This window comes from Rosa rugosa, chromosome 7, assembly GCF_958449725.1.
Source record: "Rosa rugosa chromosome 7, drRosRugo1.1, whole genome shotgun sequence".
NCBI lineage: Eukaryota > Viridiplantae > Streptophyta > Magnoliopsida > Rosales > Rosaceae > Rosa > Rosa rugosa.
The window spans coordinates 32412615-32439453 of NC_084826.1; the positions used below are offsets into that span (position 1 = coordinate 32412615).

General features: G+C 39.7%; 3 protein-coding genes across 15 annotated transcripts; 1 reads left to right on the forward strand and 2 right to left on the reverse strand.

Annotated features, from left to right (window-relative positions):
- Nucleotides 1–200: 200 nt before the first annotated feature.
- Nucleotides 201–6427, reverse strand: LOC133720305 (exosome complex component RRP45A). 5 transcript variants are annotated; one of them, XR_009851795.1, is made up of 10 exons: nt 5943–6427; nt 5769–5864; nt 5556–5670; nt 5344–5424; nt 5027–5215; nt 3968–4257; nt 2894–2952; nt 1081–1325; nt 415–663; nt 201–324 (listed from the first exon to the last, which is right to left on the reverse strand). XR_009851795.1 is itself a non-coding variant. In XM_062146564.1 (9 exons), the coding sequence occupies exons 1-8, from the start codon at nt 6287–6289 to the stop codon at nt 1102–1104; spliced, it is 1401 nt and encodes a 466-aa protein (XP_062002548.1). In that variant the 5' UTR covers nt 6290–6427; the 3' UTR covers nt 340–654; nt 1081–1101. The 5 variants fall into 5 exon arrangements, 2 of the variants coding, with proteins under 2 accessions (XP_062002548.1, XP_062002547.1); XR_009851797.1 differs by lacking the exon at nt 201–324 and having other exon boundaries at nt 340–503; nt 576–654; XR_009851796.1 differs by lacking the exon at nt 201–324 and having other exon boundaries at nt 340–503; nt 576–663.
- A 1202-nt stretch (nt 6428–7629) lies between these two features.
- LOC133720007 (zinc finger CCCH domain-containing protein 1-like) lies at nt 7630–13217 on the forward strand. 9 transcript variants are annotated; one of them, XM_062146206.1, is made up of 7 exons: nt 7630–7819; nt 8025–8159; nt 9209–9363; nt 10006–10666; nt 11763–11927; nt 12005–12819; nt 12913–13217. In XM_062146206.1, the coding sequence occupies exons 5-7, from the start codon at nt 11891–11893 to the stop codon at nt 13015–13017; spliced, it is 957 nt and encodes a 318-aa protein (XP_062002190.1). In that variant the 5' UTR covers nt 7630–7819; nt 8025–8159; nt 9209–9363; nt 10006–10666; nt 11763–11890; the 3' UTR covers nt 13018–13217. The 9 variants fall into 9 exon arrangements, with proteins under 9 accessions (XP_062002190.1, XP_062002191.1, XP_062002188.1 ...); XM_062146207.1 differs by having other exon boundaries at nt 10048–10666; XM_062146204.1 differs by having other exon boundaries at nt 9209–10666; nt 11760–11927.
- A 5985-nt stretch (nt 13218–19202) lies between these two features.
- On the reverse strand, nt 19203–20039 carry LOC133723187 (uncharacterized). Its single transcript, XM_062150007.1, has 2 exons — nt 19478–20039; nt 19203–19405 (listed from the first exon to the last, which is right to left on the reverse strand). Exons 1-2 carry the CDS (start codon nt 20037–20039, stop codon nt 19203–19205), a joined length of 765 nt encoding a protein of 254 aa, XP_062005991.1.
- Between the last annotated feature and the right edge of the window lie 6800 nt (nt 20040–26839).

Sequence of the window (26839 nt, forward strand, 5' to 3'; positions counted from 1 at the left end):
CCTTGAGTTCAAGTTTTCAATTACACCAGATCAACCAAAAAAAAAAAATTTAAAAAAATTTCAATTACATTTTCGGTTCCAAATTATGTACCTTCTGATTTTATTGTGCCGTTAAAAAAGAATAGATGGAATTATTTTGCCTCGACAAAAAGAAAACGACGATAAATGAAATTGTTTATGTGATGACTCTGTCGAGCCCTTTAATACAATTACGTGTAGGCTAAGCAAAATAAAAAATAAAAATCCTATAACCTTACCATTGCATAAATATTGGCAATCACATGTTGGTAATCACATAAAAATAAAAGGAATATTATCATTTTCCTGTCAAAAACAAAATTTGAGCAACTTTGTTAGCATTTTCATGTACAATTTGCATTGCACAACTGAAAGGGTAAACAAATAAAAATATACCAATCCTCTGCAAACTGTGAACTGGCGAGTCAACCCAAACTGCACTAGAAGCAAATTCAGGAGCTTTGACCAACAGTGAGAACAGATTTCTGGGTAGAAGTCATCTAGTCAAGCCATGCCTTGAATGTAGACAATCATCTATCATATCTCAAATGACTCACCCGTAGCATAAATCTGCAGTTGTACGGCCTTGAACTAGTTTTGCCATGAGTTCCAGCCTTCCAGGCATAATAGCAGTACCTGAAGTATCTGCCAGGTGACATGATGAGAAAATAACGCAATAAAATTCCATACAGTTTCATTTATGCAAGTAGGGCTAAGAAGAAAGAAGCTGGTTAAAGTAAACAAGATGTTCCTCGCGACTATCATAATGACATAAGAAAAACCAAAATGTCATAATGCTTGACAGTTGCACTTAATTTGAAATGCTAAGGTATATGACTCCACTTATAATCAAATAAGAAACATTTTTCAAACACTGATTTCAGAATAATAAAGTGACAGTTTTTGCTTGGGAGAGAATGATTCTTCTTTTTCTTTTCGTTTAAATTTTGTTTTCAGAAATTTAGTTAACTGCATGTTGAAGGCATAGTACCACCAGGTAAAAATAAAATAAAATAAAAATAAATAGCCATAGAAGTGCATGGAAACAGAATGACCCCATACATGCCATGAGCATAAGTTCATCTAGCTAGGACCAGAAGAGGAGTGACTCTTTCTCCTGGATTTCCTGTTCTTCGCCTTTACAGCATCCTTCAGGGTTTTCTCTCCATTTGCTTGTTCGGCAGATTCAGCTTCCCTAAGGGGTGAAGTCTTTGGATTGTTATTTTCAGGAGCATCCTCTGGCTTGGCTTCGGTTCTTGTTTCCTCACCTTTTGAGTCCTTTTGTTTCTCAATAGGCATTGGCATACCTGCATATGTACATGACATGAGCTCATCTGTGAATGCATGCATGAGTGAATAATAGTTTTCTCAACTACCTAGTTATGACACACACACACACGCACGGTATGCTGCAAGGGTATTTGACATATGATACTTTGTTACGAAAATATTATTTTACTATGCTCACTGCAAATAAATTTCTTCCGTAATAATATGTCGGTCATTTGAGATTATGCAATTTTCCATGACTGACACATTAGCACCAGAATGTTATCATCATGATATTTGTGGAGGGCACACAGAGCTTCACCGTCTCATTCCATATAGAGTTGATTCTTACATCACCTCGTCATATGAATGCAAAACTTAATGCATTTCGACAAACTATGCATTACTTACCCATGCATTTTCTTTTATCCATGAGAGACAGCACTTTAAATGACACAAAAAAAGAGAAAATAAAATAGGACAAGGTATACACTGAAACATGTAACAAACTTTAACCATAAAAAAAAAATAGATGAAGTATTTAAGGGACAGAAATAAAACACAGAACACAGGAAACTGAAATACAGCAGCTTCGTAATAACTATCTCTAATTTCTGAAGAAACTGATGCCCGAAGCAATGCAACTATCCAATTCTATCCCAAAAGTGATCTATCTTCTTCCCTGTAGCTCCACAAAGATAAATCCCATTCCATTTAATCCACTCCACCCAAAAGATTGCCAAGACAGTACATCCACCCAGCACCATTCCCTTCTTCCTTCCTCCAAGAAACCAACTCTCACATGATAAGGGAACATGAACATTTTAATACACATTAGACTCCATAACAATTTCTGCCATAACATGGCCTTTTACACATCACACACCATTTTGGTGAGAGGCACCCAGAAGACCATCTCCTCTGAACCAAATCACAGATATTCATCCTCCCATCAACAATAGTTAAAGCTAGCGCTTTACCTTAAGAGGCACTTACCCATACAATAATCATCTATTATTTAAAAACAGAGGAACCTTCTACCTGTACTGTTCAATCCAGCAACCTGAATTTCACATTCTTTTTAATACCAAAACTTACAATCTTTAGAAGACAGGAACTCTAGTAAAGAGCTAGGGCACGAATATGGCCTTTTACACTTCACACACTATTCCTACTAATCTTAATTGTCAAAGCTGTGCGGTTACACTATTTTCCCAACAATAACAGTCAGGTAGGAAAATAATTTACTTTCTGATTATGTTAGTAATACCACAGCAAGTCATGAGACCATTTTTTTTTCTTTTTTGCTTCTGAAAATTCGACATTCAGGATATCGCAGAGATATATCTGGGGGTGCAGGGAAGGACCAAATGAAGAGAAATTCTCTTTTTTTTTTTTTTTGGCTATATTAACCAGACATGCAATGCACACTGTTAAGAGTTAACTCAGACATGAAATCTATCCACTTTTCACAAGGACGAGCACCAAAATGAGCAAGATATAATTTAGATTATTCATAAAAGTTATTGAACATAATAGTCAAAAGAATCGGCAGAAGGTAAATCATCAGTTCAGTTACTCTTATCAGTGATGTAAAATATCGTACCTTGGGAAGCTAGAGAAGCTTTCAAGGAATCTGAATCAACACCCACAGAGTAAGGATCCCTAAGATAAAGAGAAACAAATACGTGTTAGAAAGATGTGTGATAAATCAGTACTAAGATACAGAACTCCATCTCTCTCTCTCTCTCAAAATAAAATAAAATCAGTAACAGAGAGAAAGACAAACAAACGGCATGGTTCAATAATATATTCACCGAATTTATCTTATATAAAAGTTCAATATAATCCAAGTAGAGTATCTACATTTGACTTTCAGAACTCTAAGAACAGACAATTTCTAAACCTATGAAAGGTTTAAGAATATCACACACGGTAAATTGCTCATCATATTATAAAAATCAAGAAATTATTTAGTTCATTGGTTTGACCTCATGCGACAATTTTAATTATTAATTATGAGTAGTTCTACAGAGTGAGAGAGCGATACATGAAATAAAGAATCCCATTCTTTTAAGACAAATGAAATCCAAGGGTTAATATAGAGATATCCAGCCCAACAGGTATTAATTATGAGGTTTCTTTATCCCAAGTACTGGTCTCGACTGGAGAACCTAGCATATACCCAAGTGCAGGCAGCTATCTCCAGGCTCTATTTCTTGTTTCAAAATAGAGTTATTCCTAGACTCTAATTATTATCCCATATTTCAAAGTTTATTGCTCTAGAAAAGAAATCATTAAATATCAGACCTTGGCTTTCATTACACTTTACACTTCTATCACAACATAGATTGTATACTTAAATGTTAACTTTTGACCTCTTTGGGATCAGAAATAAGTCTGCCCTGATGAAGATGAACAATAAGTCATCCACTTCTTCTACTTCAAGAAAAATGGATTGCTATTAAATTTGCTATTTTTTTTCTTCTAAGGTAATAAGTGAACTATCTAAACCCTAAATAAATAAATAAATAAAATTAAAAAAAAAATTAAGAAGAAGAAGAGGAGCAAAAAGTATGCCAGTATACAGACACGAGCACTAGCAAGCGGACTGAAGAATGCCCTCAATTACTGATGGTCAGGGAAAGATACTGAGAAGCAAGGTCCTAAAGAACCATACCAACTTGAGGGGCCTCCAATGAAATTCTTTGTATCCTCATTACTCCTGTTAGTTAGCGTTTTGTCTGACAATTTAGTTTCACTTTCAACATCCCCGCTTTGCTTGGCAATGCCTTCCTCACACTCCTGCTTTATTCTCTGCACATGATGCCCTGAAAATTCATCAACTCTCATCTGGTCAACAGAGGAGTTCTGTTTCAGCCCTATGTCAGAAGCACCTCTATCTACATCCATGGGAGTAGAATGACGCTTGATCTTCAGTAATGCTCTTTTTGTGTTATATGAATCAACCTACATTTCAGACCACAAGATAAAGAAAAAGAAAAAAAGAATCAACCTACTTTCAGATCACAAGGAAAAAAAAAATCGACCTACGTTTTATTTATTGTATAAAGAATAAGAATGCAGCCGAAACATGATAAGACTGACTAACACAACCAATTAACGCTTTTCCACATGAACTAAGATATGAGCTTTATATCCAGCGGTGTGTGAGATCCAAACCAAAACAAAACGACTAATCCAATCCAAATTCAATTGGATCTTATATTGGATTGGATGCTAATTTTGAAAATCCAATTCAACTGTATTCGACATGTTTTGCTGGCTTTGTTTTGTTCATTATTTTCTACATATTGTAAGGAGTTATCAATCTTCTGTAAACCTTATGGTTGAGGCAAAGAAAATATGAATGTTATGTTTGATTGAACTAAAACATGACAAATCCAATTATAATTGAACTGGATACAGATCCTTGAAAAATAGGTTGCTTGGGGCTGATGCACACCCCTACTTATATCCAAATGTCCGATTCAAACACACTATTTTGTATATTCAGACTTTTCTGACAGACCTTGCCAAAAACTATTAAGGACAAAGGGCACTGATATGTTATTAAGAGAAACTAGTCTGGCATTTTCCTTCAAGGCTTCAACTGTCAAACAGATTTGGGATACAAGTTCATCATACTTCTAGAACAATATTTGAAAGGTTACCATCTGTTTCAGGCGAAAAGGGAGCTCAATTATGAAAATTCTATTTCAAAAAGCTGATACCTCACCTCTTTCTTTATCATATCTGAGATGGCACCAGCCTTGGCAGCAGCAATTCGCAAACATTGCATTATAACACCCTGCAAGATGGCCTCCCCTCCAGCCTTCTGAATGGCACAAACATCACCATTAGAATTAAGTGTAGCGGTCATTCGTCCCCCCATAACAGCCTCTTCATGGTGGGTTGGATCTATAACCTATGAAGCATCAAAATCAAGTTAGACAGAGAATTCACCGTTGCAGCTAAGCAGTGCACAAATATACATTACTTAGACATACAAAACTGCTTTCTTTTTTTATTGGTGTAACAGATGAAATTGCTTACCACACTGCTCTCATAACTGAAGAATGCAAAAGTTACTGCAATAGGGAGATGATGTACTATTAGATGAAGTGGCTCTCTCTCCTGTCAATACAAGGCACACGAGATTAATTAGTTAACTCCATTACCCCTTTAGTTTCTGTTTACTCCTTTTAAATCTTGTACATATGACCAAAGGTGTGCTTAATTATCAAAAGAAAGAAACAGGAGCTAACCTCGGGTGGATGTATGATGACTTCCTGACCGTTTTCTCCCCCTAATGAGCACTCAGGCCTCCGGAACGTCAACAAACCAGCCAGTGCAGCAATATTAGCAGCATCAATAAGATTCCTGCCACAGCAAAGTTGCAATTCAATGTCCTAATTTATTTATAAAAAATAATAATAATAAATAAATAAATAAAAGAAAAAAAAACAGAGAGCTTTTACCCTCCATTATCTAGAATGTGGAGATCAACACGTATAGCCCATACTAATTTCCCAGAGAGAATACAAAGCGACTCTGTATCAACTGCCCGGCTCTCCCTGCAAATTTGAACATTGAATTTTCAAGCATTAGGCTGAAAATCAATGCTAGTAGTAAAAGTAAGGTGATGATTTGACCTGAGACCGCGGTCAATAACGCGGCCGAGCTCGACGGCGGACTCGCCGGGGCGGCCAGGCTCAAAGGAAGGGTCGGCCATGGGAGAGAACTCGGTGAAGATGGAGAGGGTGCCGTCATTGGGCCTGTCCCGGTAGGGTTGGACGAGCTGGGCAGTGACGAAGGCCATCACATGAGTTTGGCCGAGGTGGACCTCCACGGACCCCTCGTCTTTCCCGAACTTGATTTCGAGCTTACGGTAGTCGAAGGGACGCCGGCCGTCGATTCGGAGCCCCGACTCCAATGCCGTCTCGATGAACTTCTTCTCGTTCACCGTCATCCGCCACGTGTTCGCCATTCTCTGCTCCATTCCTTCCTTCGCCACCAAAACCCCAATTGCTTGCTGCTTTCTTCAGTCTTTTGGTTCTCAGAGACGAAGCTGGGGTTGTGTTTCTCTCTAGGGTTTTAGGGAAGACGACTAGAACGACTTAGAGCAAATACTCTTTTTGACCGTTGGATGGATTATATGGCCCACGTCGTTTTCTTCTCTCTATTTATTGTTCAATTTCTCGTGGCTACAAGTCAGTCCTCATGGTTTTTTTTTTTTTTTGGAAATGAAATGAGGCATTACCACCCTAGTCGGGTGCCTCCATCATATTTACTATTACTATATACTACTAGATAGAGTGCCCTCGCGTTGCCACGGGTCTTACGATTAGCATGATAGTCTGATCGCTTTTGCTAGGTAGTATATATCAACGCTTTGGGTGCTTAAATTAACTGTTGTAGTGTATATTACTTTGGTTGCATTGATGAAGAAATAAAATGAATTGTAAAATTGCAAAAGTTAACAATCATCACAAAAGGCGTCCTAGGAACAACACATCTTGGGAAGTAGTACATAGGAGGTCATGCCTACGCCATTTTGGTACTGCACCTTTTCTATTAGACAATTTGCGTTATCGTAAGGCGTCCCAGGAACAACACATCTTGGGAAGTAGTACATAGGAGGTCATGCCTATGCCCTTTTGATTCAGATTCATAGTCCTCAGTACTCGCTCGATGTGTCTCAAGCGCAAGTTAATAAGGACGCACGAATCAAAAACTAAAACTAATAACCTCCTTTTCTTGTTAGCATTAAGCCTACACTTCCATTGCACAGTAACTAGTTACATAAATAAATAGTAAATTACAGATTCTTATTATATTGGGTCAGTGAGTTCTGCAAGTTCAGATTAATTATTCCCTTAATTACTAAACTTTACCATGTTTTCAATTATCACCTCTATGGCCTCCTCAGTTTTTCTACTATTGGAAATGCGTGTGGGTGGGGGGTTGCTTAAAGAACAAAAATGAAACAAACAAAAGGGCCGGGAAGACGTTGTCTTCTTTGCTGCAAGTCATAATTTTTTTTTTCTTTTAGTTTTGTAGAATGGCAAAATTGGAATAAAAGAATTTCAAAAAACATGAGAAGTCCATATACAGATTTTAGAGGTATGAATAGAATTCTCTAAAGAAAAAAAGACCATGAGTGCACTTTGATCATAAACAAAAAATAATTATTATTATTATACTATAATCTAAAGCCGAATCCCTTGACTGTTCATCCCTGTTCATTCAACTGTTCCTAAGGATGCGAAATGACGGTATTGCCCTCGATTTTCTCTGAATTACCATGCTGCCATTTCCCCACAATATATAAGCAGAATCCCTAATTCTTTGTGTCTTCGGGAAGACCATCAAGATCGACATTCACTGTTTCGCAGCAGCATCAATCTGGATTTGTTGCAGAAGAGGTAGAGAGAGACTGTGAGAGGAAAGAAGAAGTGATCGATCTGGATTTATTGCAGAAGAGGTGTAGAGAGAGAGAGAGAGGTATCTGCGTCTGCAATAGTTGCAGGTCTGGATTTTTTTTATTATTATTGTTTTTTATCTCTCATCGCTGTTGTTGGGTTCTGAATGATGATGGGCGTTTATCAATCTTGCTTTTTTTGAATTCAATTTTCAGATCAGTGTTCTAATTCTTCAATTTTCTGCTTTATCTTCTTATTCGGTGTTCGAATGATTGGTTGTTAATTATTGATTGTCTGTTTTTCGGGTTGCAGAAAGTGGAAGGAGGTTTTCTAAGTTTGGGATTTTAGTGATTGATTGGGAGAGGTTGAAGGTAATATCTATCGATCTTACTCGAACAAGTGTGTCGGTCAAGCTGTTGGGTGGGTGCGAAGGTCAGTTGATAGAAGGTAATTTAGAAAAAAGAAGAAGAGGAATTCTGTCTTTTGCTTTTGTCTAATATCGGTGCTGCAACTAAATTTGGATTGTCTGATATCGCTTGAGGAGGGATCAGATTGGCTAGATTCCACACTCCTGGAATGAAGTTTTAGGCTTTGATTTTGTTTCTTAGTATTAACGTTTCGTTCAACCTTTAAAGCAAGAGAAACAGAGAAGAAATTTGGTCGTCTAGAAGCTTTGTTTTGTTGTCTGTGTGTGTTATTTAATTGATGGTCTATGTGCGTTTTGTGAAACATACATATGTTTTGGTTACAATTGGAATTTTGTCATTTGTTTTTGTTGGGTTTTTTATTTTTTATTTTTATTATTTATTAACTTGGATCTATTTAGGGTGCTGATTAGATAGTTTACTAAACAATCAGTGGGCAAACATATACTCAATAACATATGAAACTCTGCCAATGAATTAGATCAGTGCTAAACCCCCATTGTAGAAAAGAAGGGATGCCAAGCCTTTCGGACTTAAACGAATTTGTCGGAGAAGGGGGGCTTTACCTACTCGACCATTAGGGAGAGGGATAAATCTTTCATGCTTTACGGTATTGCAGACTCGGATAAGCTACTATCATTTAAGACATTTAATTTAAGAATAGTTCCTTCGTAAAGCCACTCTCTTCTTCACTGCATTCAGAACCTTCTTCTTTATGTCATACTTTGACAGGCATTCTTTCCTGATACCAGCTTGCTTAAAATACCAGGTGTTAGCTGAATCTTTCTCTTTACGATTGAAATACCAATTTTTGTAATATGTAAAATTATAATTGTATTATATTATGTAGATCAAGATTTGAGGGGAGAAAAAAAAAAAAAATTAAACCCGCAGCATCGCGCGGGAGAATTTTCTAGTAATAATAATAATAAAAAAATGAGTGCACTGTTCCTGACTGTTCATAAGGGACGGAAAGGACGATTTTGTCCTCACTTTATCTTTTTTTTACGCCTATGCCATTGGTGTCTGAAGCTATGTCGGTTTTTTTCTTCTTTGTTTTTTTGGTACCAGAAGCTATGTCGGTTTTCTTTGGGCAATAGAAGACGGGATGGGTTTAGAAAAAAAGGGAGAAGAAGAGCAATTGGTGTTGGTTTGAAGAAAAGGGAGAAGAAGAGCGAGCGAGTCTGCGTTGCGTTTGGTATTCAGAGATCGATCGATCGATCGAAGTTTGTAACTTTTTCTTGCTGAGTTCTTTGGTTTGATTAAAGCATGTGGGGAAATTTTCTTTCGGTTTCTGGTTAGATTAACCTTTGTGTGCGTTTTATGCAGTACAAGGGACTTTGGTGGGTCTTCTGCTTTTGTTTTTTGTTAGCTGGTTATAATTTTCTGTTTTAACCCTTGAATTGCAACTCTTACATGTTTTTGTGTTTGAGCATGGGTGATTTCTTATTCAAATAGATACTGGATTTGAGGATTTGGTAGGGTAGGCGAGTGTGAGCACTACAATAATGTATATTCAATTACAGAATCCTGAGTCCATTTAGAATTGCCCGTCCATAAATGATAGGGATGTAAGATATCGTCTAGGATGATTTGAATTTTATGCATAAGTATTTGTGACTTCAGGCAACTAGGTGAGGGGGGTTTTTTTTATTTTATTGAGTTTTGTTTAAAATTCTGCTGGCCTTATGCTTATTGGTTATGTATCAAAATGGTGCTAATTGCTTAGTTTCCAGTACTGGGTTTTGAATTTTGATCAAGAATTGATAATCTAATTTGTCCTAAATTGATCTTAGATTCATCATCACTTTCTTTAGAATCATTTACCTTATCAATGGCTGCTTTGCTTGCACCCTTTGATTCAGAAGATTCAGGACTGACTGCTGCTGCTGTTGGTGCTTTTGAATTAGATGTATCAGCGATAGTTGGGGGGGCTATTCTTAGGAACTTCCTACAGACCAACAATGAAAATAGAACTCTGTGTGTTAGCAATAGAATATTCATCTTGCAGTTGGCACTTGCTAGAAAAACAGAGCAGTAATTGCAATAAAGGTGTAATCAAGTATGAAGAAGAGCGAGTACTACTATTTCTGCTTTGAAATTATTGAAGGTTGGTAAAGGGTATGAAACAGTTGGGTATAAAAATAGAAGGATTGAGTGGGATCCCACGGCTGCAAGTTGATAAGTTAGTTGATGGGGGAGTTAAGCATAGAGACAAAAGTTTACTGTGAGGGAATGGATGTGGAGCAAGAAATTGCCCAACTTTCGGCCTGTGATTTTATCCAAATTTCCTCTGGTTTTTCAGTTTGTGAGAACTGAAAACTAACTTCCAGATTTAAGAGGAAACCTGTAGGTTAGGGTTTGATGAGTTGGGAAAGCAAGAGGTGAAACTAAAATTAGAGAGCGGCTGTTTGGTCGTTAACATGAGCTCTTACCACATTACGTTGGGTAGGCTCGCAATCTGAACTGTTCAAAGGTGCAATCATCCATCTTTGGGGCCCCTATCTCAACCTGGTCGTCTTCTTTACAGTTGAGTAATCAGCTCTCATTTGTTTATTTATTTATTTAGTTTGTTTGGGGATTCAATTCCAGGCTATGTTCTCTTTCCTTAATTTCGTTATGTTGCATACGAACTCCTTTGAACATCTAAAGCGTTGCTCTTGATTGAAGTGAGTTTCCTATTTTCTGTCCTGAGCTTTGTTTTTGTGTCTGTGTCTATATAATTTAGGATGTTGATCGATATGGGCTTCACTGTTAACATCATCGTTCATTAGTTGGATTACTCTGTTTCTAAACCATCTCTACCAATATGTAATCATTGCCTTTTCCCATTACATACTTCCAATTCATTGATAATAGCAAATCCCGCAGCAGACCGCGGGCAAACTTTCTGTTAGGATTGAGATTGTAGTAATTGTAAAATAGTTGTTAATTTTGTTCAACATTCTGAAATTTGAGCTTACCAAGAAGTGGATAAAGGATTAGAATCTTTGTAGATGATTTCATAGCATAGGTGTTGGATATTGAGTTTCCTAAACAAGATTCAATTAGCTTGCCTTTGTATTGCAATTAACAAGAGAAGAGTAAACTGAGTCGAAATACTTGTGCTGTCGACACCATTCGATTCATGTAACTGTGGCCATGGTTCAGTTAGTTGTTTTATAACAAGAAGATGGGGCCATAATTAATAGGATTTCTATTTTTCACCCAATCCACTGTTATGGAATTTCAACGGAGTGTCAAAGTAGCAGTATAGTTAGTTGGTTCCAAGGATTCATGGTTCTGTTCTCTGTTGCTTTATAGGTCTCACTGGAACAAAACACTACTTTGACCCTTCCATTGAATTAATATTTTGCAGCGGTTTCTTTTTTACCCAAATATTGTGTAGGATTTGAGTACTGATAAGTGATTGACCACAGAAAACAATGAAACCTATGCACATTATCCCCTTTTCTCTTTTGCTAAGAAGGTTATCGCTTAGTGTTGGTTTGAGTTCCAGTTGCTTCCACTTTATCTGTTGAGAACTTGAGATTAATGTATAAATCTTGCATGGATCTGTGGTGCTTGCTATATTTGTTTGAGCTTCGTTGGTTAGATTAGTAACTGAGTTTTTGTTTGTCAGCAGCAGTGACAGATCGACAAAGGAGAATATCTCTAGAAACTCGGCTCCAAAGTGCTAAGTAGAGTTGGACCACCTCCTTGGGAAACTTAATTTCAGTAATTTGTTGGACTTGCTTTGTTTCTTGCGTCTATATGGCAGATTCCGGTGGAAACGCAGAACCTGGAGAAGGTATGTTTAACTCTTGTTTTGAATTTTGTTTATCTATCTCCCTTGAACACACTATTCATTGCCCTTTGTATTTCCAGTTTGCAACTTCTTCAGGAAGCCAACAACAAAGAGAAATTTCAGAAAGCGTACTTCTGAAGCTGAGGAAGATGAGGAATCAAATTCTGGGAGTGCGGTATTACCAAGTCAAAGAAAAGCTGCAAAGCCTGATGGCAAGTTGTTTTTTTCTAGTGGACCCTCTAAGAGCTCTGCATCTGATGATGGGAAAGTAATTTTTGAGTTTAAGTCTTCAAAAGAAATCCAAGTTGAACACGATAGCAGAGCAACAGCGACACTGGAGACTGAGACTGAGTTCTCTAGAGACGCCCGGGCAGTTCGAGAGAGAGTTCTTAAGCAGTCAGAGGAGGCCTTGAAGGGAACCGGGAAAAGCACAGGCAATGAAAAACTGTATAAAGGGCTCCATGGATATACTGATCACAAGGCTGGGTTTCGTAGAGAGCTAACAGTGGCCAGTGAGAAAGCGGGAGGTTCCCATGGGCCTCTCAGGGCTTCTGCTCACATCAGGGCTTCCACACGATTTGATTATCAGCCAGATATCTGTAAGGATTACAAAGAGACTGGTTACTGCGGTTATGGAGATTCCTGCAAGTTTATGCATGATCGTGGGGACTACAAGTCTGGCTGGCAGATGGAAAGGGAGTGGGATGAAGCAGAGAAAGTCAGGAAGAGAAATTTAGCTTTGCGTGAGGCTGGTGAGGAAGTTGAAGACGACGATGATGACGACGACGACGACGATGACTCGTTACCCTTTGCATGTTTCATCTGCAGACAAACTTTTGTTGATCCTGTTGTAACCAAGTGCAACCACTACTTCTGCGAGCACTGTGCACTAAAGGTGATCCCTTTTTCTTAATGCTATCATCCTCTGTGTTTTCCAATTTGTGTTCTTTACATGCTTCTTCTAAATCGTGTCTGCTTTCTTTCACAGCATCATTCAAAGAACAAGAAGTGCTTTGTGTGCAACAAGCCGACTCTTGGCATTTTCAATACAGCTCATGAAATACGCAAAAGGATAGCTGCAGAGGGCAAATAACTGCGATGCATACTAGTTAGTTTTGCTTTGAATTATGGAAGCACAAATATTTTTTCTTCATCTTCTATTTTGGATGCACTGGATGTTATTTAGGTTGGCAGGCTCATAGCCTTGCAATTGTCAGTGTTAAAGTGACATCGAACTTGGTTCCACAAAATGTATTAGTGACAGTAGTTATTCTCTATCCTCGCGACTTATAATTCCCGGAGTTTTTTGTTGTGTGTGTGTGTGTGTGTTTGGAGAATACGAGAATGGGTTTGAGAAGTGAGAATGATGGGTTATGATCGGTTTTCTTTTCTATTAAGCTTCAGACCAATATAAAGTTCCACCCAGCAACATATCTTTCCACCGCAAGCTTCAGGCCAAAGCATACAGTTTAGCAAAAAGAGCAATACTCATCGGTCAAATGGAAAAGGGGATGCACATTACTTTTTCCTAACGAGTTTGTCTGCCGAAGCCTGTGTAGAGCCAAGCACTTCATGGGCAAAGGTCCCTTTTATTTTACCTTTTGCGGGAGACTTTTTAGGTTCGTCACCCTACGTGACATTTCAACAAACACTTCGTTGGAAAAAGCCTCGCATAAAAAAATTACAAAATCAACGTAGATGAACAAACTCGATATGAGACGGTAATCTGTAGTCATTAAAATATAACTGCAACAAATTGGTAGTACTCATTTCCTTGGAATTTTGCGATTCCCATTGATTTGACGAGGTTGGTTCTGGTATATATGTCGGGCATTGATTGTTGATGTTTTGATTCACAGATACGCTGAGGCGCATATTAAATGAAACCAAACCTCAGCTATAGCTTAAATACTGTCCCGAACTTGGAAGAAAGGTCAAGGGAGAACAGAAAAGACACCAGCTTAAACATCTTGAAGAATTAATTACAAGTTACCTGCTGCCTAATTTTACTAATACAAGGTAACAAAGGCAGAGTTCGTTGGAGATGATCGCCCACATCACCATCTATAAGCAACACTAACATTATGATCATTAAAAGTGTTTTGCATTTACAAATTGGAGAAAAAAATTGAACACACGAAAATGAGGGAACTCAAACATTAAAAGGATATGTACACACATTTACCTATATAACAGATTATTTTCCAGAGCCCCCAATTTATAAGCAGGAATTGCTTCCCACAAATGTGACCTTCAACACGGGAGGCTAATGAATATTATAGCACACAGTTGGTAGACAGCACCCCACCGAATACTTCCAGACCCATCAACAGCAAAGAAGTATAGGACAGTGGGACGTATCACACAATGGTCCAGATGCACCAAGTAATCTTCAATAGCACCGATGGTAATCTTCAACAGCAGAATTGTGATTGAAGTTCCATCCGCTTGCACTGCCTTCCAATACGAAAGGAAGGCTTATCAAACCAATCAGAAAATAATTCTCATTTTCATATACCTTAGAGAGTTGTCATCGGCATAGATGGACGCGCAAGCATCTGCAGCACCAGTAGCAAGCAGTACTTCATACGGATGGAAGGCTAGGCAACTAACAGAACCAATTTTTTGGGCCATAAAGGAAGGGTAGTATCTAATGGTGCCTAATTGTTCGCCCTCCAAACTAAAGACGTTCATGAGCTGCTTGGCTGAGCCACTGGCAATGAGCGGAGCGTGTATATGAACAGCTAAAGCTGTGAGTGAACCCCTATGAGCTTCGATTGTGAGGTAGGGATCTTTACTACTTCTTATATCAAGGAACTGAATGTCACCAGCCTGACATGCACTTACTATATGTATGAAGGCAACGTACATGTCAGGTAAGCTACACTAATAGATATAAAATATATAAGCAAGCTGCTAGAGTCGGTGCATGATGTGGAATAACTTTATCATAGCCAATGACAGAAAATCATCACTTCTTACCTTAGAAGGATCAAGCCCCGGTTGAAAGCCAATCCCCACAACTCTTTCGACCTTCTGAGTGTTCCCAACAGCTCTTTCTATCTTCTGTGCGTTTCCTACAACTCTATCTACCTTTGGAGTGTGCGGCCGCATTTCACAGACAAGCCTACGGAGGCACAAGAAGCAAATCAACTGAATGCACTTGCTTATGCAAAACCAATATCAAACTAGAACAAGAATAAAGAGCTATGATCAAATCCAGAAACATATGTTCAAATATAAAGGATCAAAAGTAACAGTGGTGATAGCAAACGAGAATAAATCATTAGAAAGTCATATAAGAATCTTTTACTATCAAAGGCAGTCCACTGCAAATATTTGCAACATGCAACAAGAAGATTTTGAGTGCTTACATGTCAGGAGTTCGCACATCATAGAGCCTAACAGAACCGTCAATAAAACCAGCTGTGAGTTGAATTCCATGAACTTGAGATGCAGACTACACAGATAATGCAGGACAAATCGTTATAAGTTCATTGTTTCCATCAAGCACATGACGTATCCTAACAAACTATAAGTTTAAAAAAGGTTCCAAATTTATTTAACAGAGCCAATTATAAGCAAGCCAACATAATATGAAGTGATATGGTATAACTCACCAATGCTGAAATGCTACAGTCTGATTGAGAATGAATAAGCCTTCCTAACCAAGAAGTTTATATCTGAGTGTTTTAGTTTAATGAGCATTCAATTGTGTTAGCAAGAGGCCAAGGAACAACCAACTGATACCAGTCAGACACTTTATCAGAAGTCATAATAAGTTGCAACTATTTTCAGCACAGGTCTATCTTTATATTTGTGAGATGATCCATGCAAGCACAAGAAGAATGATAGAACAAGGCTTACTATTTCAGAAACATGTCTACATGATGCTACCTAACAAAATCAAGCTATAAATCTCATGAACATATCAAAGATGCTGAAGCAAAAGATTGAATATAAATAAACCTACAAACCTGATCATTCGTTCATTCTCTTTAGCCGCAGTCACAATACGAGAGAATGGTTCCAGCAAAATGCTTTTCGTACCCGTTTCAAATTTTGTGTCTCAGCTTGCAATTTGATTATGAACAATTCTTAGGTTCACCCCTAGGGTGAATGAGCAAATTCACCTTCTCTTGCGATTAACGCATAATAACTTTATAATTTTCTAATCCAACCATTCATGTTGTATAACGTAATATAAAAATTAGCTCTGGAAAAAAAATCAATCAAATTGAAGACCTTTTAGTTATTTATTTCTATGAAATGCATAGGCGGTTCATCATAGTAGTAGTAAGTGTTGTTAGAACCATCCATTTGTTTGATTCAATTAGATAATTAAGCGATTTCCGATTCGATTGATTTTTTACAGAGATGATCTTTAAAGGATAATTTAAGATGTAGACCGTTGGATTATAAATTTATTAAGTAAAAATATGTTAATCGACAATGGGGGTGAATATGCTCATTCACCCTAGGGGTGAACCTAAGAATTGTTCTTTGATTATTAAGCTTGCTAACAGCTGACCAATAATAACACGGAATATACATTAATTCCATTACCAAATACTCACATGTTATCAAAAATGGGAATATACCTGGTAGCATTTCCAACTCTTTCTCTTTTGCACATGTTCAGAGATTGTCCTAGAGCCTCTGCCATTTGGAAAGATTTTCTCAAACCTGGTAGCATTTCCAACTCTTTCTCTCTTGATTGGAATGGCTGGATTGCTGCTCAAATTCATTGTCAAATTATCATTCAAAAAAATGTTAAATGGTGCAGCCTCTTTGTTTTCATTTGTTGGTTCATTTGGAAATGGAGGAATAAGGTTGTTTTTTATCCAAATTTCGCTATGCCTGCTTGCCCTTTGAAAGTTATTTGGAATTATGCTGATGAGTGGACTGAGGCCAACCTAAGGAAAAATGTTGACTCTATTTATTGCAATGTTTATTTGGCCTGGCAAAAACCTGCTGACAATTTTTACAAGTTGAATGTGGATGGTACTAGGAACTCTTCTTCTTGTAAGATTGGTGCTGGGGGTGTGATCAGAGACCACTTTGGCAACTGGATTTGTGGATTTCAAGTGAATTTAGGTGTTGGGGACATCCTTGATGCTGAGGCTTGGGGCCTTTATTTTGGGCTTAAAATGGCTGCAAACTTGCACATCTCTCAACTTGAGGTTGAGTCTGATTCTGCAGTGTTGGTGCAGCTGATACAAAGTGCTGATCTTGACAATCATCCTCTTGGTTCTCTTCTGACTGGTTGTCTCAATCTCATGAACAGCATGGGGAATGCTCATGTTAGGCATATTTTCAGGGAATGCAACATGACTGCAGACGCCTTGGCCAAGGACAGTATTAACCATGAGCTTGGGTTCATTACTCTTGATAGCACTCCCATTCATGCTGCTCAATCATACCTGGATGACATAGCCTCTGTGTCTAGAGCTAGAAGGAGTGCTTACTCCAGTTCTTAGTCTTTTTGCTTTTTTGTTTGGGTCTGCTTGACCCCGTTTGTAACCAAAAAAAAAAAAAAAATGGGAATAATAGATGACAAATAAAGATTAAAGAGGAAAACCAACATGAGTGCCGGCATTTAGCTATGTGCTCCATGGCAAAGTTTTCTCTCTCCTCTCTTCTAGTAGGACACGCATAACATAGAATACACTTTTATTTATAGATATAATAATTGGGTAATAAGCTTCTATTCATACCTCTCAAATTGTTATTTAGACCTCATCTTCAAATTTTGCATATAAAGTTCCAAGTTTACCCTCCATCCTTTTTTTTTTTTTTTCTTTCCTTCTACAACCTTTTTCTTTTTTCCACCTCCAACGTTTCTCTCTTCTCTTCACCAGTGAGGCACCTGCCCACTTCCAACAGCAAGACCAGTATCTAACAGACTAACACCCATTGAAGAATTTATTTTTCATCGTTATTGAATTACAAAGGAAGCTTGGGGAGTCTTTTGATTATTTTTCAAGAAAAAAAAAAGATTTCAGAAACAAATTTATATGAACAAGAGAGTTCGACAGATCTTGTAATTAGTTTTGTTTGGTTTATATCAAACTCATGATTAAAAATCGTCACAAATAAGGTATATGCTTACGGTTCCTTCAATTGGATTCACTATGTGTTTAATTTGCCTTTACAAAAATCACAGCAAATCGAGTAGTATTCTTTACCAAAAACCAAGTATATACCCATATTAATTATTGGCAGATGGAATGATCGGTGGGGATTGTTGTTGAGATGATTAGAAAAGTTGTTGAGATCGGAGAGTTGGAGATGCATGCGGGCCCAACTTCAATTGCCATATTCCTCAATTCGTTTTTATTTTTATTGATTTTGCAAAGGGTAAAACAGGATTTTAGAAATTTCAAAAATGTAGGGAGGTCTATATACAAAATGTGGAGGTTTGAATAGAAGTATAAATATTATATAGCAAAATGAAAAAGAGATAAAATGGGATAAATCACAGATCATTTATATAGCCTAACTAAACCCTATCCCATTTTATCTCTTTCGTTGAATGAGACGGCTCATGAGACGTTATTGGTGGATGGCACAATGTCAAAAGAGCACTTCATTTTTTGACCTAACTCTAGCAACAAGTTTAGTTAGGCTAACCATTTTTTGAATTAACTCCACCTGATCAAATATCATTCCCCCAAGGTTAAGCCAATCATCTTGAACTATACTGTAATCAAAGATGTAAGGAAAGCTCTCTTTTCCAAAACCAATGTTCTGTAAAGATACTCATGTGGTACAAATTAGTTAACAAGTAATCAATCCCGCGGCAAAGCGCGGCCGACCTTTCTAGTTATTAATAGTAGAAGAGTACATTGGGGGGGGGGGGGACATATTGCCTAAACCTCTAGAAACATTACATATATTCTCATAGAGAGTATCCTGAATAATAACAGGCGTCTCCTCTATCCAAAATTCATCTACTTCATTCCAACTAGCAAGGTGTGCTAACCTATTGGCCACACTGTTTGCTTCACGATAGATATGCCGAAATTGAAAGAAAGCAAAAGAACGTATGTACCTTTTACAGTCCTCAATAATCCGGCCTACCTCAGAAAAGTCCTCCTCATTCCTATCTAGGGCATGTACGAGCACAGAGCAGTTTGACTCCACTTCCAGTTCATCCCAGCCTTGATAAATTGTCACCAAAAGCCCTGCACGAAGCGCCTCCACCTCAACATGCAGTACATTCTGGACATAAGGCATATGTCGAGCTAGCGCCGCCATGCACTCACCATTATCATCTCAGACAACAACACCGATCCCACCACATCCATGTTCCACTCGGAAACCACCGTCCACGTTCACTTTGAGTCTACCTCGTGGGGGGAACAACCACTTAGCAATTGGCCTCCTCTCCTTGTTTCTGCTACGCACATGGTGCTTCTTAAAATCCTCCAAATAATTAACCACCCAGTCATGCATACCCACTGGATTAAAACTGTCACCTTTCCAGACCACCTTATTGTGTTCATTCCAGATTACCTACAGCAGCATCAAAAAAAGTTCAACCTGCTCACCTGGTAGACTTCGAAACATTGCACATATCCACTCCACCACTAACTGCATTGAATGTTCGGCAGGTTTTAGCTTGAGAGTCCCTGTTCTCCACAACACATTCACCACATCACACTCTTTAAACACATACCTCCCATCTTCTCCTGCCACTGAGCAAAATGGACACATAACATCCGAGAGCTGTACCCTCTTTGCTAGGGCAACTCTAGTAGGTAGGATCCCCTTAACCAGACACCATGTTTGTAGTTTCACTTTTGGAGGAACATTGATCTTCCAAAGCTTCTTGAATATGAACTCCCCTTCAACATGTGACTCAGACGTTGACGCCCTTCGACCCAACTGCTCCGTTAGTCGTGCCACATGATATCCATTTTTGACATTATGTTGACTCTTCTTGTCAAAGTGCCATATGAGACGATCGTCACCACCATTCAAACTAAGAGGAATTCTCACAATATGCATGACCTCACTGTCCATCAACAACTCATGGAGTAGCCACACATTCCATTCCCCCGCTTCTGAGTCTATTAGGTCACAAACCCTAAGCTCCTCAGTACCTTGCATTGGAAGCGAATACAGTTTGAAATGGTAAGGCTGTGGGATCCAAGGATCATCCCAGACCGAGACATTCTCCCCATTGCCAACCTAAAAATGAATGCCTTTTCGTAGCAACTCCCGCCCTTTGAGTATGCTTCCCCACGTATAGGAGCACCCCTTCTTCAAATCCACCTGCATGAAGTGCTAATGAGAGAAGTAACGAGCCTTAAGTACCTGTGCCAACAGAGAATAAGGTTCTCTAAGCAACCTCCATCCTTGTTTTGCTAAGAGTGCAGTGTTGAACAGACTCATATCTCAAATCCCCAGTCCCCCCTCACTCTTGGGAATGCACAGCTTCTCCCACGCCAGCCAATGTATTTTCATCTCTTCCCCCTTATCACGTACCCCACCAAAAACGAGCCATTAGTCTATGCATTTCATTGCACAAGTGTTTAGGGAGCTCAAAGCAGCTCATAACGTACATATGACGGGATCGATTGCACAACAGCTTTTATTAGCACTTCCTTCCCAGATGCACTAAGTGTCTTATCCCTCCAACCCTACGTATGTTTTCTGATTATCTCATTGAAACATAAACGCCTCCTCCTTAGAGTAACTCAACTCTATTGGCAAACCGAGGTACTTTTCATGTTTTTCAACCCTTTTAACCCCCAACATCATCTCTAACCCTTCTTGTTTCCATCTTGGCACATTCCTACTAAAAGCAATCTCACTCTTTAAATAGTTCACTTGCTGTCCAGATAGAGCTTCATACCTTTGTAAAATATCACCAAGCTTTTGACAATCAGCCTCCTCCGCCTTAAAGAAGATGAACGAGTCATCAGCAAAGAAAAGATGGATGATGGCTGGGGCCCCAAAATAAACTCGTACTCCTTGAATCTTGTTCGAAAGCTCTGCTTGCAGCAATTGCCTAGACAAGAATTCTGCACATATGACAAACAGATAGGGGGAGATTGCATCTCCCTGTCGAAGTCCCCTGTAGGAATAATTCTCCCAACAGGCTCCCCATTGATGATGAAAGAGTAGGAGACTATTTTCACACACATTAGCACCGATTTAGTCCACTCACTGCAGAACCCTAACCTCCCCAACATTGCCTCAAGAAAACTCCGTACTCCATCCTATCATACACTTTGCTCATGTCGAGCTTCAAAGCACCATAACCCACATGACCTATTCTCCTCTTCTTTAGACAATGAGAGATTTCAAAAGCAAGTAACGAGTTATCCGAAGTTAGTCTCCCGGGAACGAAAGCACTCTGATAAGGGGAGATAATTCCATCAAGTAGGGGCTTCAACCTGTTAGCCAACAACTTAGACCCAATTTTATAGATCACATTACACAAACTTATAGGTCTCAGTTGGTGAACAAACTCTGGTGTTTTCACCTTGGGAATGAGAGTCACCCAAGTATAGTTGATCTCCCTCAGACATTTTTCTGAACGTAAAAAACACTTCACAACCTCAACTACATCACCCCCCACCACATCCCAAAACTGTTGATAGAAAACCGGCGAGAGACCATCTGGTCCAGGAGCTTTGGACGGGTGCATCTGTTTTAACGCACCGAAAACCTCTGGCGCTAAGATATCTCTAGTCTGCTGCCTATTCACTTCATTAGAAATAACTCTTGGCACCCCATGCAAATCCTGCTCCACGACTGTCGGTGTAGCTGAAGTGAACAGGTTTGTGTAATAATCCAACACAATGCGCTGCATGTCTTACTCCTCAGTACACCACTTACCAGCCTCATTAAACAACCCATGCAACGTGTTCTTCTTCTTCTTCCTGTTACTCGCTTTTTGATGAAAATACTTCGTGTTCAAATCACCCTCTGCTAGCCACAATATTCTCAAGCGTTGTTGCCAGAAAACCTGTTCCTTATGAAAGAGCTCATTCAATTGCCTCTCTAATTCCACCCTAGCCTCTTCCTCATTCAAAATAGAGGCCAAACCATATAATCCTCCCAATTTGTCACGAGCCTTTCTTATCTCCTCCTGTAACTGTCCAAAACGTGACCTACTCCAACACAATAACACCTCCCTTGTATTTTGGATCTTCTTACATAATTTTCAAAACGGACAGGGACCGGTTGCTCTATCCCACCCCACCTCCACCACTTCTTTGCAATCAGTCTCCCGGAGCCAGAACTCCTCAAACCGGAACCGTTTCCTTTGCTTTCTCCTTTGTTTCTTCTTTTTTTGGACCTCTAGAATCACAGCCAGATGGTCCGGCTCATTAGGGTTTAAGTTAGAAATCCTACTAGCCGGGAATCTACTTATCCAATTCAACATGGCTACGAAGCAGTCTAACCAGACTTTAATGGTTTCTCCATGTCGTATGCCTTTCCATGTGAATTGTGGGCCTACAAAACGAAAATCACCATTCCACAAGCTAACAGAGCTTTCCTGAATGCCTCTATTTTCCTTTTCCCCCTTCAAAGGACCCCCTTCCTTTTCCAAAAAGGATACTATCTCATTGAAATCTCCTCCCATGACCCAAGGTTGAGTGTTTCCTTGGCCCAATCTTTTGAGTAAAGACCAGGTCAAATGTCTGTTCTCTGCCTTAGGTTGCCCGTAAATGCCTGTAAACCTCCACTCTTGCTCATCATCCTTTACTTGTACCATAACATCAATGTGACTACTACTATACGTTTTCAAAGAAACCCTAACCTCCTCCGTCCAAAGAAGACTCAAGCCCCTTGATATGTTCACCCTCTTACCATGCTTGTGTTTTATAAACTTATTCCCAATTGAAAAAGCATTTCTCCATTCCAGCTATCTTCGTATAGAATCCATTTCATCTACTATACATCTAGTCTTAGAAAGAAAAATTAACTTTGGAAGATTTAGGGACACAAGCCCTTTCAGCCCTTTGACTGTCCAGGGGTTCCCAATCCCCTGGTAGTTCTAACACAACACGATCATTTCTCGTGATGGGTCGAGTCCGGACCCATCATGGAAGGATGGTTTGCAGCACCACCCATGCTTGACTTCAATACATTTCTACTCACGGAACTATGCCTTCCTACTCTGAATCCCTTCTTAGGGCTTACTTGGGCCCTATGTTTTCATTCAGTGCTTCTTTTCCTATCTGGGCTCTTTTCAACCAACTTGGGTCCATTTGACTTTTCTCCAAACCCAACCCCTTGTGAGCCTAAAATAAGTTGAGGCCCAGTCTTCTCCTTTAAACCAGTCATTTGAACAGCTAGATTCCCGTCAGCCATTATGTCCCCGCCAACCTGTTTTGTACCCTGAATCAGCCCATCCAAACACTTCTTCTGATTGCCTTCCCTAGATTCCCTCGCAATCACCTCAATAGTTGTAATTCCATCATTTTTTTAGATGTCAGAATCTAAATCCACCAAATCAGCTCGACTATTAACATGATTAACCAAACTCGCCCTCAACTCCTTCCTTTCCGGTGACATACCATTACTCCCCGTAATAAATGCTGCCTGTAACTCTGGACTTTCCAAAACTAGTACATCACACAAAGTCAACTCTGTCCCCGTTGTCGGCTCCGCCATTGGCCATCGCTGGTCCGCCGCCGTGCTCCCAACACATCATCGTTTTGCAGCCCCTTCATGAGCCATACTCTTTGACGTCGGCCAATCCACCTCCATTAGAACATTCCCAGGAAATTCTAGGGCGTGATCATCCATCTCCAATTCCTCCCTAGAGCGAACCAATCTAGCAGTCGGTAGGTTTGGCGCCACCATTCTCCACCCCATATTCACAACTTTGTTAAGACCCAGCCTACAACCTGTCCCGGTATAACGCTGGTTATGCGAGCTCCTCTCTGCTCCTTGCTTTACAAGCCACTCTTCTTTTCTTTCAGCATTCAGCAAAGTGTCATAAGCCGGCTTAATCACCTCCCCCTACTGACGGAGTGGACAACCACCCCTAATATGTGATAATAGTCCGCAGAAGAAGCAGAAATTTGGTAATCTCTCATACTCCACGTACATCACGTAGATTGGCCTCTTCCCCTTCAGGCTCAAATATAATCCACTTCTTCAAAGGAACTGTAATGTCAATACCCACCCTAATCTTCAGAAAACTACCCAGGTAACTGCCAAAGCGATCCTTCCCTATCTTGACATATTGACCAATCACACTTCCTATACTCTCACCTGTGTCCTCATCCATATACTTCGACAATCCCCTGATTCTCACCCAGAAAAACTGTGTACTCAGATCAACCTTGAGCGGGTCATCCACCCCATCTGTCACCGCAATGGCAAACATTACCTTTTCATAGGACCATGGACTGCCTCTCACCGCCCACTTGAAATCCTCGACATGCTTAAACGCAAACAAGATTCGGTTGCTCCCCTCTAGTGGGACTGCCGTGATTCGAGACTTGTCCGGCGGACCATCTTTTGGAAGCCACAGTCCTTTCATCATATTAATGAGCAGATCTTTCCGGTAGGGTTTCTCCGACCACCTTTCCCCCACAATAAACCATCTTTTTGGTTTCTTCTCCATCTTCTCTTTCGGAATAACCACCACAACGCTCTTGTCCCCCAGCACCATCTTTCTTGAGAAAATCGTTGTCATCTCCTTCATCAATCTGAAGAACTCAGATACCAATCTCCAACCCGTCGCCGTGACTACAGGTGAAAAGTGCATACGCCGTATGCAATAACCACTAGGGTTTTGTCTTACCCAAGGGTCTCGTGGGCTACCTCTCACTTCTTTCGCAAAGCGCTAGAGAGGAGAAAACCTCAACATTATATTCTACGGGTTTCTAGAGCTAGAATAGTACGTAGTTCGCATGGTTTAAACTTTTGGGGTTTTGTCCATTTACACTAATTTTAGGGATTTTTTCCCCCTACAACACTCACTTATTTTTTTTCCCCTTACCCATAATAACTATTACAAGTTATTCCCTAATGCCCAATTTATTTATTTTTTAATTTATATTTGAGACTATTTTGCCCTCTCCTTTGTCAAATAAAGAGAGAGAGAGAGAGAGTGAGAGAGAGAGAGAGAGAAACCATAGGAGATTTCGGTCACCGATCGCAGGAATCCGGTGACCGGCTTCTGAAAATCTCCTGAAACCTCGCCGGAGGTCCCCAAAGAGGTCGTCGGAGATCTTATAGGTTACCGGATACTTTTGTTGCCCCCCCCCCCCCCTAATAAACTATTATTGCCCCCAATAAACATTAAAGTTTTATTAGGGGGCAATAAATGTTTATTAAGGAGCATTAATAGTTTACTGGGGGTGCAATAAAAGTTTATTAGGGGGAAGAGGAACTAATTTCCCTAAAATTAGACAAATAAAACTTTGATTGACGAAGAATATGATGAGATTGCATCAATTCAAAACCTTTTATTTGGAGGCAATAATAGAATTTTATTGAAGAAAAAAACTCTTTTACGCCCAATAATTATCTTTAAATGTCAAACAGCAATTTAGTTACATTAGGATGGTCAAGTTTATGCCACAAAGTAACCTCTTGAGTAAAAACTGCTCTTCGAGAAGATATTTCAACGTCAGGTTAAAGCCCAATAGTGGAGCCCACCCCAATAACCCAAAACATTCCTAACCCATTGTTGCTGCCCTTCTCCTTCGAACCCGCGAAACCCACCGTCTTACTCTGAAATTCTCAACTGACCCCTCTTCAATTCATTCGCTCCTCCAAACTCTTCATCTACTTTGTCCAATTTTCTCCCAGTTTCGCATGTTTATTTCAAAATTCCCCAATTTTTCTTATTTAGGGTTCAATCCACAAATTGGAAAAATTAGGGCTTACAAATACCCATACTTTGATTCTTGCAATTGCAGTATTAGATTTTCAAATTCCCCGAAACAAGTTTGGAATTTGAGACTTGCCTCAATTCAATCTCTTTACGATGCTTCAGATCCGACTAAAGAGCATTGCACCAATAGAGGGCTCTCTTGGAGCAAAACATTTACCGGCGGACACCGTCACCGTCGCTTGCCCTCACCTAGTCCTCGCCGACCTTCCAGTGGCCAAGGGCATTGGGTCGGCCACCGTGGCTTCTCACTAGCGCTTGCAGAGCCTCAACTTACTTTTCTCTCCGGTGATCGTATTTTCGAGGCTCAAATGTTGAGATATGAGCGCCGAAGTAGGGACGTAGCCTGGATGTAGGTTTGGGGTGGGCTAATCTAAGGCTTGCTTACAAGAATTTTTTTTCTATTTTGTCGATAATAATTCAATAGATTTTGAGACTAAATTTTAGAAGAATGACTAATAGAAAATATTGTAACTAAAGAAAAAAAGGGAGAATAAAAATGTGGAAAGAGTAAAGAAAAACAGACAAGATTTGCATTTAAGAGAAGAAATTTTTAAAAAAGCTCAAAAACATATTAGATAGCCGAAAAGTTTTTTCTCTCTAAAACCCTAGCAAGCGGGTTTCGCCTCCTGCTGAAAGTTCTGCTCGTCCGGCGGTGTTCCGGCTTCGGCACTGGCTTAGCCTTGTCGATGTTGTGAAGCTACCGGACGGGTGCTGATGGTTAAGGGCTGATTTGGCTTTTGGAGGGTGGTGCCTGGTTTTGACAGAGGTGGTAGACATGGTTTAGTCGAATCTCCTCTGTGACTTGGACGACTGCGGGCATCGACTCAAGGCTGCGCGGAACGGATCTGGCGGCGATGTTTTTGCTGCTGCGATGCTTTTTCTCCATAGGATTTCACTTGGCGGCTTGGGCGTCTTAGCTGTTGACGATGTCCTCTGTTGGTGGTGTCGCGGTAGTGAAGGCGGTCTTTGCGGAGGGGCGGTGGTGGTTTCCCTTTCGCTCATGGCGGTGCGGATGCAGCTTCGTTTTCCGGCGGCGGCT